At 45.8% G+C, this 13,698-nt stretch overlaps 1 protein-coding gene across 2 annotated transcripts in view; it reads left to right on the forward strand.

The window, feature by feature from the left end:
- Nucleotides 1-4,264, forward strand: part of TUFM (Tu translation elongation factor, mitochondrial) — a 68,112-nt gene extending 63,848 nt beyond the window's left edge. For both annotated transcript variants that reach the window (XM_029607110.1, XM_029607112.1), the window contains exons 10-11: nucleotides 3,074-3,193; nucleotides 3,615-4,264. In XM_029607110.1, the coding sequence (XP_029462970.1) occupies nucleotides 3,074-3,193; nucleotides 3,615-3,785 (291 nt within the window). In that variant the 3' untranslated portion in view covers nucleotides 3,786-4,264. The remainder of the gene's footprint in view (nucleotides 1-3,073; nucleotides 3,194-3,614) is intronic.
- The last annotated feature ends 9,434 nt before the right edge of the window (nucleotides 4,265-13,698 follow it).

Genomic DNA, 13,698 nt, shown 5'->3' on the forward strand with positions numbered 1-13,698 from the left:
CTAAAATTCCACATCTCTCTGCTAAAGAGATGTGGAACAAATATGCTATTGAGGTATTAAAAATTCCTCAACAAACCTTACCTCCATTAACCCAATTATATTATATTCCCCAATGGAAGATTAGAAATGAAAATGATAAGGAAATAGAACAACCATCTCTAGCTCCCTTAAACATCACAGATATATTAGAATCTACAAATTTAGAAACAATTCAATCAGCTACTTTAATAATCACGTTTCTCTTAAATACCGATAAGGAGTGGGTCCAAAAACTTTTTTTCAGGAATATAGGAGAAAAGTTTTATTCATTATCAGTAAGAATGTTCCCTGATTTAACAAGGGAGACCCAAAAAAGGAGAAAAGAATTCCTCAGTATGAAAACTGAAGTGATAAAAATTGGAGCTTCATATAAATTGAAGTTTCCTTGTAAATGCTGTGTCGAACATCAAAAAACAAGATATTGTTTCTACCAGCCCTCACAGTTAAAAAAACTACTGATAGAGAAACAAAAAGAAAGATCCTTGAATAGTATGATTGTAACACCTCAGTAAATCTAACAAATGTAGGAATATTTAAAACCTTGTTGTTCGTTGAATATTTCCTTGATTTTTAAGTTACATTAAGCCTTGTTAAAATGCAATGTTTAACTTTCCCCATTATGGAGGACTAAGAATTTGTAATAGACATTTATTGAATATGGAACGATTGAAGGTATTATTGCAAGTTTAGTTGATAATAATTTGAATGTCTATTTCCTTTTTTTTCCATCAAGTATTTATATGCTTGTATAATTAAAATTTGATAAATAAATAAATATAAAAAAAAAAATAACATTCTGAAGAGATTCTCTCTCCGGTAGGAACAGGATATATATTTGTCACTAGGATCTTCTGATTCAAGTGCCCTGTGACACTGCAATTTTATTTCCCGGTTCTCCATGAATGCATTCACTTCGTCCGCTGTATCAAAAACGTGGCTTTTGTTTAGTGCTGGATTCTCAGTTTTGTGGGAAATTGAAGTTGGAAGTGAATATGGTGTTCTGACAACTTAGCACAAACTGGTGCAAATAATGTCCTTTTCACTGTTACCACAGCAGAATAATCTGGAAAAAGTGGAATGGAGTGACCATCATACTTTAGATTTCGATTTTGTCGATACAGCCTGAGGACTCCTTTCTTATGGCGATAATTAAGGAACTTTGCTATAACTAGCTGTGGCCTAGTCTGTGTCACGAGTTCTATTTGTAGCATGCCACGTGCATCTGAGACACAAGCGCTTCACCAAGCCAGGTTTCCAAAAATTCCAGTAAGGCCCTGCCTTCAGTGGACTCTGGTAGGCCAGTTAGTTGTACATTGCAATGCAGGGACATATTCTCAAGGTCATCTAATTTTTGCTCAGTTTTAACCACCAATGATTTTGCCGCTGCTAAGTCCCTCCCTAGGACCTGAATCCCCTCATCTATGCCAGTAAGATGTGTTTCCACCTCTTGGACCTGCTGAAAATTTGTCACAAATAGGGCTTGGATTCAGCAAATTTTTCATAAATTTTATCAAACCTGCCAGCTAGAGCTGTGACTACTTTCGCTATGAGATCTTTCTTCCTTCAGTGGCATACTCTGGGAAGGAGGATAGCTTGTGCCATCTGCCATCATGCCTGCCACAGGCTTTTTTTTTCTCCTTCCGAGCAAGCTTTGTTGCCATAAATGCTCCAAATTGTATCTTTTCAGCCTGAAAAAACACCGAATATTATTGACAAAAGCTATGTCTTGCCATTTGGAGCTAGTTTAAGTAAAAAGATCCAGATGTGTTGAGATGGGGAGTGGGACCCCAGAGTTGTGAAGTCACACATCTTCACTCTCCTGTCACATCATGTGATTTCACCCATCTGCCCAATTATTTAGCTTTACAATTCCCATCAATCCCTCAGATATCCCTATATTTATCCCATGCTTTCTTGAATTCAGATAGTTTTTATCTCCACTTGAGGCTGTTCCATTCATCCACTATCCTCTCTGTAAAGAAATATTTCCTAAGATTACTCCTGAGTCTACGCCTCATCCCATAACCCTTCATTCTAGAGCCTCCTTTCCATTGAAAGAGGCTCGCTTCCTGTGCATGCAAACCTGTGAGATATTTAAATGTGTCTATCATATCTCCCTTATCTCGCCTTTCTTCTAGGGTGTATACCTGTTTCACCATTTTTCACACCTGATTTTTCTGTCCAGCCAGAATCTGCCTCAACCTTGCTCACTGCTATTTATGAAGGAAATACTTCTAAAACGTTGGATGATTTCCTAGAGTAGTATCACTATACACCCTAAAGGCTTCAAGAAACCCTTCTAGTCTAATCTCATTCCTAGAATGATCTCCCTGTATCTGCATACGACATAGATTTTGTTTAAAAAAAAAATATTACCAATGATTTTTAGGGTCTCGCCCTGCTGCAGTTGCTTGATGAACTGATATGTGGGATGTATCAGAGTGCAACATCCCCGGATACCACCCAGTAAGGGCCACCAGGATGGGCGACCCTGGAGTTTAGAACCCATGTGGACATGGGCACACAGGAATAACACATAATGGGTGTTTCCTTTTGTTCGATGAGTATCATTATCAATATCTGTATTCTGTTCTATGTTTTACTGTTTCTGTGACATCCATGTTTTTCAGTTCAGTGTGATACTCAATAAAAATTGTTTTCTCAAAAAAAATTACCAAATGATCTAACCTCAGTATATTGTGCTTGCTATTGAAAGGCTATGCTAAATCAAAAGGTGACAGCATTACATAATTATCTTCACGGAGATAACTGTGTTAGTTGGATGCCACCTGACTCCTGTCATTTTTTTCATTACATTAATTAGTTTAATAGTGTACATCTTCAAACTGCCAGAGAGCTCTAATTTATGATTAAGGAGGCCATGAAAAACCCCTTGCATTTGAAGTTCATGCTCTAGAGAGAAAGCTAGACTCTGGCAGACCGGAAACAGATTTTATTCTTTCCTTAAATCTGTGCAGACCAATGATGGCTGTATATGGGGTGTTAATGTACTGGTGTTCTCCTATTCTTGCAGATTTACATCTTGAGTAAGGAGGAAGGTGGACGGCACAAACCTTTTGTTACCAACTTTATGCCTGTCATGTTTTCCCTGACCTGGGACATGGCCTGTAGGGTCATTCTACCACCCAATAAGGTATCTTCTCCCATTGCAACAGTGTTCACAGTTCAGCTGTCCCTTGCTGCTCATTCTGGGGGAGGGAGGGAGTGTCTTTCACCACTTTCTCTCTGCTTATGCCTTGGGGGTTCCATTTACTCCACACATGAGGCGTGGTCTCTCACTAAGTATATCCAATGTGGAATAAATTCACTATGCAATAGCAACATAAAAAATGATTTGCAGAATAGGTGGTCAAATGATTAGTAAACTTGAAATAATTTTCTGCCTCTTTTGCTGTTTGTGCGAGTGTGTGTGTATGTCTTATTTATTTATGGCAAAGACACACACAGCTGAAGCTATTACTGAAGGGGGGGGGGGTTGTTTAAAGCAGAGCATCCTTTCTCACTTTGCAGCAGCTGGAGCTGGTATTGAGCCGTGGTGTTCTGTTTCCTTTCAGGAACTGGTAATGCCAGGAGAGGATACTTCCCTGACTCTTACATTGCGACAGCCCATGGTTCTAGAGAAGGGCCAGCGCTTCACCCTGCGCGATGGCAACAAGACCATTGGAACAGGAATAGTCACAAATATCTTGGAGATGAGCCCAGATGACCAAGCCAACTGGGGTTAAAATACAGGGATTCAGCCAAAAACTGTTGTCGCTTTAATTCTTCCTCAAAGAGAAAATTTCATAGAACAATTGACAAAATAAAAATGTAACAAAAATTCTCCGAGCAGAAGCAATGGAGAATTTTGAGAATGAAAGCACGGTGGCTCTCAAAGTTTTGAGTATATGATCTTAGTCTGCTTGTGCTGTGTTTCCTCATCTTCCATCCTGATGTCTGGGATTTCCATTCTCACTCACAGCCTTGTGGGTAATACTGCTGACTTGTCATCCTCTCCCATATCATGAGGATGTGTATTTATGTGTATAACTTAAAAAAAAATATTGTTGCGATTTAAAGGGAGAGTCCTGCCATGTGATATCGGGTGTAGAGAGAGATTGTAGAAATGAGTGTTCCTGTAGCAAAATTTTTTTTTTTTAATAAAACCATTACATAAGGCCTGCCCCACTTCACTTCTTATATAAAGCTACACCTTACTATGAAACTTTGCTGTGCAAATGATACAGGATCTAAGGTTCTGTGTGCAGGCACATAATACAACCTCCCAGCCCTTTTGATTTATAGATGTGTGCATGTATACAAATATTATTTTCCTAGCGTGTAGCAGATGGACTCAAAACAAGTGGGTATAGTGTGCTCGTGCTAGCAGTTGGAGACGGATCTGACGTCAGCACGGGGTACATATACCCCCACAGGAAGTGCAGCAACTCAGTAATTTCCGTCTCCAAAGCAGTTTGGAGCTACCTTACGCTCGCTGAGCGTTTCTCCAAATTATAACGACTAAATTCTTAGCAGAAATCCTACCTGAAGACGAGCCCTGCACTCCTGCGGTGATACCCTCGGGTCCCTCCCCCAGTTGAGTTTCCCGAGGTGATTTCGTGGTCCCTCGGAGGTAAGCGCCTCTGTCCGGTGGCCGGATCGAGGCAGGGACCTAGCCCCCGAGTGAGAAGGGCTCGGGCGCGGCATAGAGGCAGCCTCAGTCCCGGTGAGAACTTAGCCCCCGAGCGAGACAAGTTCGGGCGTGGCTTAGAGGCAGCGGGTGCACTTCCTCGAGCGCGGCGGTGACGGTACTTACCCTCTCCCCCCGCAGCCGGAGACCGCCTGGGTCGCAGCCGGGAAGCGCCGAAGAGCAGGTAAGGCGTACATCTTTACTTACTGGTCTCCGAAGAGCAAGGACTAGCAAGGTCTGCCTACGTGGCAGCCCGCCAAGGAGGTCGCCATTTTGCCTGCCTGCTCGCCGTCGCCATCTGCCCTGGTTTGCCGCCTCGATCTAAGCGGGGCTCCTTTTTCCATGGAGCTGTTGCATCATGGTTTGTGGAGCTCTGTTAAGAACTTTTTTCCTCATGAAACAATTTGAAGTTTTTCTTCAGTCCCCCCCCCCCCCCCCCTTGGGGTCCCCCATCGCAAACCGATTCCTCCGGCGCTCAGTAGGTCTGTTTGCACGCTGTTATGGTCTGTTCCCAAGTGTCTACCTCCCAGTGGCTGATGGAAGTGCCCAGAGTGTCTGCGACTATGGTCATAACGGACCCACAGGATGTTTGTGTCCTGTGTCTTGGGCCTTCCCATGACATCCGTCGGTGTCCCAGCTGTGCTCAGATGACCCCCAAAGGCTGATGCGCCCGCCTGGACAAGATGGAGCACTTGTTTGGTTCCAAGCAGTCTGCTCCTTTGACTCCTTTAGTAGGTACGTCAGGTTGCGGGGATCGATCTGACTCAGGACCTTCGCCCTCAGCATCCTGCTGTGATGACCAAGGGACGGGAGATCACCCCTCACCGGCACTGGAGCGTTCAAAAGCTTCGGGATCGTCATCCTCTGCACCAGAGAAGGACTGGGCCAAGCACCGTGGGAAGCACAGACGTGCTTCACCGACCGGTGCTGGCACAGACACCGGAACAGCATCTGCCTCGGCCGAACCTCCTCCAAAGAAACCCCGAGAAGAGGAGGCCCCACCCTCCTCCAAGCCTAGGAGTCCAAAGCGTTCCCCACTGATATCGGTGCCGGGTACCGAGCCTCCACAGATCCCTGGGGAGGCTCCGGTGAAACCTAGCCTGTCTCCTCCTCCCGGGTTGGTATTTCCTGCACCTGCATTTAGAGAGGAGTTGGACCGCATGGTTCAACAGGCAGTGCTAAATGCCCTCCAGGGCCTCCAGCAGCCACCAAAGCCGGCTCCCATACCGGCATAGGAACCGGCGCTTTCCATGTTGTGCTCCTGCTGGAAAGGTTGGACGTGCTGCTTGGAGCCTTACCGATGTAACGTGTACTGCGTGGCCCCCAGGTGCCCTGTCTCGATCCCAATTCCGGGATCCTTGAAGGAGGAGGAAGCGGTGCCATGCTCATCCCCACAGGCGGTGCCACAGAAGCTGGATCCTGTTCCGGGGCCTTCTGGCCTTCTGGTGCCCCGGCATCCACCACAGGTCCCGTTGACCTCGATGCCGGCGCAGCCGTTGTCTGTTCCACTTCACCAAGCATTGGTGCCCGCACCTCGTACTTTGGGTTCTGACCTCCCTCCTTGACCCGGACAATTCGGTGGTGAGGAGGGAAGCCCCTTACGATCCGTGGGAAGATGCCTCTTCCAACCACTCGTCAGAGGCCTCCGAGGACATTCTGTCGGAACCTTCTCCCCCAGACGAGAGATGGGGCTCGCCTCCTGAAGATTTAACCTTCGCGGGCTTTGTGTGAGCAACGGCGGAAACCATTCTCTTTTCAGTTTTTGACTCAAGAGGACACCTGCCACAAGATGTTGGAGGTCCTCCAATTTGTGGATGTCCCTAAGGAGGTGATGGCCATCCCTGTAAATGAGGTCCTTTTAGACCTCCTCTGGGAACAACCAGGTTCTGTGGCCCCAGTCAACAGGAAGACTGACGCTACCTATCTGTTGCAACATGCCTTAGGCTTCCAATGGAGACAGTTGCCTCATCAATCAGTGGTGATAGAATCAGCCCAGAAGAAAGCCAAGAGGGCCAGGCCACACTCCTCTGGGGAAAGACCACAGAGTTTTCCAGGGATCCATGTTTATTGCTTGCATAGAGGCATACCAGTTGTACATGACCCAGTACAACTGGAACCTCTAGAAACAGATCCAGGAATTTGCCGAGAACCTGCCTCAACAATTTCAGGAAAGTATAGAATCCATCCTCCAAAAAGGATTGGAAGCTGGGAAACATGAGGTGAGAGCGGCCTATGATGTCTTTGAGACAGCGTCAAGAGTCTCAGTGTCAGGCATTAGTGCCTGACACTGGGCCTGGCTGAAAGCCTCTGACCTTAGCCCAGAGGTTCAAGACAAACTGGCCGACCTCCCCTGTACAGGAGAAAATCTGGGAACAAATTCCGGGACGCAGTAGCCCAACTCAGGGACCACCATGAGACCTTACGTCAGTGGTCTACTACCACTTCTGATCCCTTTTCGGTGACCCGCAGAGCGCCACGTAGGGATTCCAGGAAGCAGTTTTACCGGCAACTGAGATACTACCCTCCAGTCTCCCGTACTCGTCCAGCTTGGGCTGCCCAAATTAGGGCACCCTTGCCAGCAAAGAGCGCCTAGGGCTCAGCCAGCCCCCCAGCCAAGCCCTGCAGCTGGCTTTTGACTGGTACAGAGAGAGCAGATACCTAAACCCTTTGCCCATACCATCTAACCCACCTGGGGGGGGGGGGGTGTCATCTCTGTCTACGAGGATACCGCCTGAACCTTCTCAGCGTTCCTCCAGACTCCCCAACCTCTCCAACGTGGAGCCTCATAGAACATGCAAAAACCCTCAAGTTAGAACTCTTGGCCCTGCTACAGTCCAGAGCTGTGGAATTGGTTCCCCGTGCTCAGCATGGCTGGGGGTTCTACTCCTGGTATTTTCTCATTCCATAGAGAACAGGCAGCCTCCCTCCCATCCTCGACCTCCAGACCTTAAACAAAATTCCTCCGAAGTGAGCGGTTCAAAATGGTATCCGTGGGCTCCTTACTTCCGCTTCTTCAACAAGAGGACTGGCTCTGCTCTCGCGATGTACAGGATGCCTATGTGCACATTGCCATCTTTTAACCTCATTGCAAGTATCTGTGCTTCGTAGTAGTCCACTGGCACTTCCAATACAGGGTTCTCCCCTTCGGACTAGCCTCTGCATCCTGGCTCTTCACAATGCCTGGCCGTGTTCCGGAACGGGGTGCATGTGAAATGAAATTTCTGATCTATTAGGTTATAAATTTTAACTATCATTAAAATCATCCATTGTACCTGAAGACTGGAGGGTGGCCAATGTAACCCCAATATTTAAAAAAGGCTCCAGGGGCGATCCGGGTAACTATAAAACAGTGAGCCTGACGTCGGTGCCGGGAAAAATATTGGAAACTATTCTCAAGATCAAAATCGTAGAGCATATAGAAAGACATTTAATGGAACACAGTCAACATGGATTTACCCAAGGGAAGTCTTGCCTAACAAATCTTCATTTTTTTGAAGGGGTTAATAAACACGTGAATAAAGGTGAACCGGTAGATGTAGTGTATTTGGATTTTCAGAAGGCGTTTGACAAAGTCCCTCATGAGAAGCTTCTAAGAAAACTAAAAAGTCATGGGATAGGAGGCGATGTCCTTTTGTGGATTATAAACTGGTTAAAAGACAGGAAACAGAGAGTTAGGATTAAATGGTCAATTCTCAGGGGAGGGGAATGGGCAGTGGAGTGCCTCAGGGATTTGTACTTGGACCAGTGCTTTTCAATATATTTATAAATGATCTGGAAAGGAATACAATGAGTGAGGTTATCAGATTTGCAGATGATACAAAATTATTCAGAGTAGTTAAATCACAAGTGGATTGTGATACATTGTATGAGGACCTTGCGAGACTGGAAGATTGGGTAATCAAATGGCAGATGAAATTTAATGTGGACAAGTGCAAGGTGTTGCATATAGGGAAAAATAACCCTTGCTGTAGTTACATGATGTTAGGTTCCATATTAGGAGCTACCACCCAGGAAAAAGATCTAGGCATCATAGTGGATAATACTTTAAAATAGTCAGCTCAGTGTGCTGCAGCAGTCAAAAAAGCAAACAGAATGTTAGGAATTATTAGAAAGGGAATGGTTAATAAAATGGAAAATGTCATAATGCCTCTATATTGCTCCATGGTGAGACCGCACCTTGAATTCTGTGTACAATTCTGGTTGCCGCATCTCAAAAAAGATATAGTTGCAATGGAGAAGGTACAGAGAAGGGCAACCAAAATGATAAAGGGGATGGAACAGCTTCCCTATGAGGAAAGGCTGAAGAGGCTAGGGCTGTTCAGCTTGGAGAAGAGATGGCTGAGGGGGGATGGGATATGATAGAGGTCTTTAAGATCATGAGAGGTCTTGAACGAGTAGATGTGAATCGGTTATTTACACTTTCGAATAATAGAAGGACTAGGGGGCATTCCATGAAGTTAGCAAGTAGCACATTTAAGACTAATCTGAGAAAATTATTTTTCACTCAATGCACAATTAAGCTCTGGAATTTGTTGCCAGAGGACGTGGTTAGAGAAGGTAGTGTAGCTAGGTTCAAAAAAAGGTTTGGATAAGTTCTTGGAGGAGAAGTCCATTAACTGCTATTAATCAAGTTTACTTAGGGAATAGCCACTGCTATAAATTGCATCAGTAGCATGGGATCTTCTTAGTGTTTGGGTAATTGCCAGGTTCTTGTGGCCTGGTTTGGCTTCTGTTGGAAACAGGATGCTGGGCTTGATGGACCCTTGGTCTGACCCAGCATGGCAATTTCTTATGTGTTCCCATATCTGGATGATTGCCTCATCAAGAGTTCTTCAAATGTGGGAGCCCTTCAGGCCCTGCACGTGATGTTGAGCCTCCTGCAATCACTGGGGTTCCTCGTAAACTACCTGAAATCCCAGCGACTCACCTTTATCGGGGCAGATCTGGATACCACGGTAGCCAAGGAGTTCCTTTCCAGCGCACATATAGCCACCCTGGCCGGGCTGTCCAGGTCCATTCTTCGCCGGCCTCGGCCCACCAGCTCCTGAAATTGCTGAGTCACATGCCATAGTCTGTGCATGTCACCCCAATGGCCTGTCTGGCCATGATGATCACACAATGGACCCTGCAGTCCCAATGGCATCAAGCCTCTCAAGAACTCTTCACACTGGTCCAGATAACCAAACCACTCCCGCTCTCCCTCGCCCTGTGGGTGCAGGAATCCAACTTCAGCAAGGGTCTCCCTTTTCAGTCCCCTGCTGTTCAGGTGATCCTGACCATGGATGCCTCCAACCTAGGCTGGAAAGCCCATGTCAATGGCCTCCACAAACAAGGGATATGGTTGAAGCCCGAGGCAAGATGCCAGATAAACTTCCAGGAACTCCAAGCAATGCGGTATACACTCTGTGTATTCCAGGACTGTCCAACAGCGTAGCCTTAATCCAGACGGACAACCAAGTGGTCATGTAGTATGTGAACAAATGGGGGCACAGGCTCTTACATCCACTGTGAAGAGGCAGTGCAGATTTGGGCCTGGGCTCTATCATGTTTCATGCTCCTACAGGCCATCTATCTGGCAGGGACCAAGAATGTAGTGGCAGACCACCTCAGTCTGACCTTCCACCCCCACGAGTGGTCCCTAAACCCCTTGGTGGCGGACAAGATCTTCTGCCTGTGGGGTCAACCGGAAGTAGATCTCTTCCCATCCTTGCAGAACCACAAGGTGGACCGCTTCTGCTCCCTGCAGAAGGAAGATCAGAGACCAGCCGTGGTTGCCTTCACCCACTCCTGGAGTGCAGGGCTCCTGTATGCTTACCCTCTTTCCTATTTCCTAAAAGGGGTTAAGCAACTCCGGCCACCCCTAAAGTGGCTGATGCCCCTATGGAATTTCAATCTGGTATTAGACTTCCTTGGGGTAGAGGTGGTGCTCGCAGGACCTCTGGAGAACCTGTTTCACATGGTGTTGGTGCTCCAACAAAGACTTTGAGAAAACCTAGCATATAATCTAGGTAAACTTCCACATGGGAATAGAGGACTGCAGGGTCATTGCATAAGCCGAAGGGCATCACTAGGTATTCATAGTGTCCGTCACGGATGTTATAGGCAGTCTCCCATTCATCATTCTCTTGGATTCTAATCAGGTTGTATGCTCCCTGGAAGTCCAGCTTGGTGAATGTTTGTGACTTAGTTTTTGGGTACTTGCCAGGTTCTTATGGCCTGGATTGGCCACTGTTGGAAACAGGATGCTGGGCTTGATGGACCCTTGGTCTGACCCAGTATGGCATTTTCTTATGTTCAAAGTGGAGGAGATTCTCATCCTGGTGCACAGAGGAGGGTCATGATCACTTCACTTGCCCCACACCTAGGTTTTTGGACTACCTCTGGTGCCTCTCGGAGTCTGGACCTCAGACTACCTCAATCTGGGTGCATCTGAGTGCCATCAGCGCATACCACCACGGAGTGGGCGACATTCCGGTCTCTGTGCAGCCCTTAGGTGCTTCATGAGAGGCTTACTTCAACCGAAGCCTCCAAAACATCCCCCTGTTGTCGCCTGGGACCTTAACATAGTGCTGGCATGGCTAATATGGCCTCCGTTTGAGCCCCTGCAAGCTGAAGCACCTCATCTGGAAGGTCTTCTTCCTAGTGGCAGTTACTTTTCGCAGTCAGTGAGCTGCAGGCCCTAGTGACCTATCCACCTTACACGAGGTTCCTCCATGACAGGGTGGTGCTGCGCACTCACCCTAAATTCCTGCCTAAGGTGATGACTGACTTTCACCTGAATCAGTCCATTGTGTTGCCCACCTTTTTCCCGAGGCCATGCTCGCATCCAGGTGAGTGGGCTCTGCATACCTTGGACTGCAAACATGTTCTTGCCTTTTATTTAGAGCGTACCACAGCCCACAGGCAGTCCACTCAACTCTTTGTCTTCTTTGACAAAAATAGACTTGGAGTTGTGGTGGGCAAGCAGACTCTGTCCAATTGGTTGGCGGACTGTATTGCTTTTTGCTACCAGCAAGCAGGCCTTCCAATCAGGGGGCCACATGAAAGCTTACTCAATAAGGACCATGGCAGTGTCAGTGGCACACTTCTGGGCTATCTGTAAGGCCGCGACATGGAGTTCCCTCCATACCTTCGCAGCCCATTACTGTCTGGACAAGGACTGTCGACAGGACAGCATCTTTGGCCACTCTGTCCTCCGTAACCTATTTCCAGTGTGAAAACCCAACTCTCCCTACCTAGAACCCAGTATGAAGTTCAGACTTCCCCCGTTGTTGCCAACAGCACCCCTGTTATGCCTCTTGCATTACTGGGTGCCTGTTGGCCCAGTGTGTTCCGGGGGCAGCTTGGTATTCAGCCATCTGTGAGGACTACCATCCTGGGAGAAAGCAGAGTTGCTTACCTGTAACAGGTGTTCTCCGAGGACAGCAGGATGTTAGTCCCCACGAAACCTGCCCGCCACCCTGCAGAGTTGGGTTTGCCTGCATTTTGTTGTTTTATTTTTCGCTTGTATTTTTTTCTGCTTTGACACTAGACTGAAGGGGGACCCTGTGTGGCCATGGGGTTGGTGGCATGCTGGGCATGCTCAGTGTGCCAGTCAAAGTTCTAGAAACTTTGACAAAAGTGTTCTGTGACGGGACTCCGTCTGATGATGTCATCCATCTGTGAGGTCTAACATCCTGCTATCCTGCGAGAAACACCTATTCCAGGGAAGCAACTCTGCTTTATTTTGTAGCATTTTAATAAAAGAAGTTTATTTTCTCCACAGCCGTTAGCTTTAAGTATTTTTTGTTTCAGTGAAACACATCAGTTGGCACCCTATCGGGACTGGAGACCTCTGGAGCCAGTGAGTGAAACTGCCTGCATGTCTGCTCGGGTTAAGGGAAGTGCTTTCTCTTCCCCGCTGGCTGGCATTTTCTCTCTCTCTCTCCTTGATTTAAGGTTTTGTCTTGCAGAACCAAAACTGGAGAAAATTTTATTAGGATAAGATTTAAGGTTTATAGTTTAAGATGTTTAGGTTAAGATTTATAATATTAGACAGGGATGTTATCCTCAAGCCTGGTATCCGTCTCATGCTGAGGTGAGCATGGTTGAGGAGAATCAACAAAAGAAACCACGTGCCCAGGCTGGGTTCTTGAGAAGTGTTATTCTGTGATAAGTCTAGTTTTAAGTTAAGTAACTCATAGAACTAACTGGTTAATAAGGGTAGAGCATTAAATTTTAGCATAAGGCATGATGAGACATCTAGTATGATTGAAAACAAAAATTGCAGTATGCTTGCTTATTCGTGTGAATGCATTTTAAATAGGACTTTTTCTGAAGAAGTAACAGTTTTAATAGTTTTTATAAATTTAAGGTAATGATAAATACTTTGGCAGACAAATATGAAAATACCTTAAATGATAAGAAATTAATATTTGAAAGCGTTTTTATGTCTTGTCTGTCTGTTTCAGTGTTTGGCTAAAGGTGCCCGTGATTTGAAATAAGAGAAAATAACAATTAGGATTAGAGTGTTTTTCCTTACTGAAAAACAGGCATAAGGGTTCTCCACTTCATAGTAAGAGATGAAATTGCTGACTCCATAAGCAGATTAATTCTGGATAAAACAAAAATAGAACTAGCAAGATTTTGGACATTACAAAAATATTCTAATATGCTATGAATATATCTCTGATAATAGTTAGCAAGATAAGTCCCGCAAAGAGTCCATTGTGTTAACATTAACACAATATGTGGCAAAATGCAATGGTAAATTATACACAGATATTTAATCTTATCTGGATAAATAGCTAACATAAGGCTATCATGAAATATGAATACAGTATAAATACAATTCATTGCAGAGTAAAATTACTTAATTGATAAGACACCCAGCGTGAGTGTCTATAGTTACACGCTTGGCATTGCTTGTGCGAGTGTTTCTTCTGTGATAATTTAACTCTCTACTTTCATTTAATCTGTTCTTCAGCGTA

The sequence above is a fragment of the Rhinatrema bivittatum genome, chromosome 6 (assembly GCF_901001135.1).
Source record: "Rhinatrema bivittatum chromosome 6, aRhiBiv1.1, whole genome shotgun sequence".
In the NCBI taxonomy this organism is placed as follows: Eukaryota; Metazoa; Chordata; class Amphibia; order Gymnophiona; family Rhinatrematidae; genus Rhinatrema; species Rhinatrema bivittatum.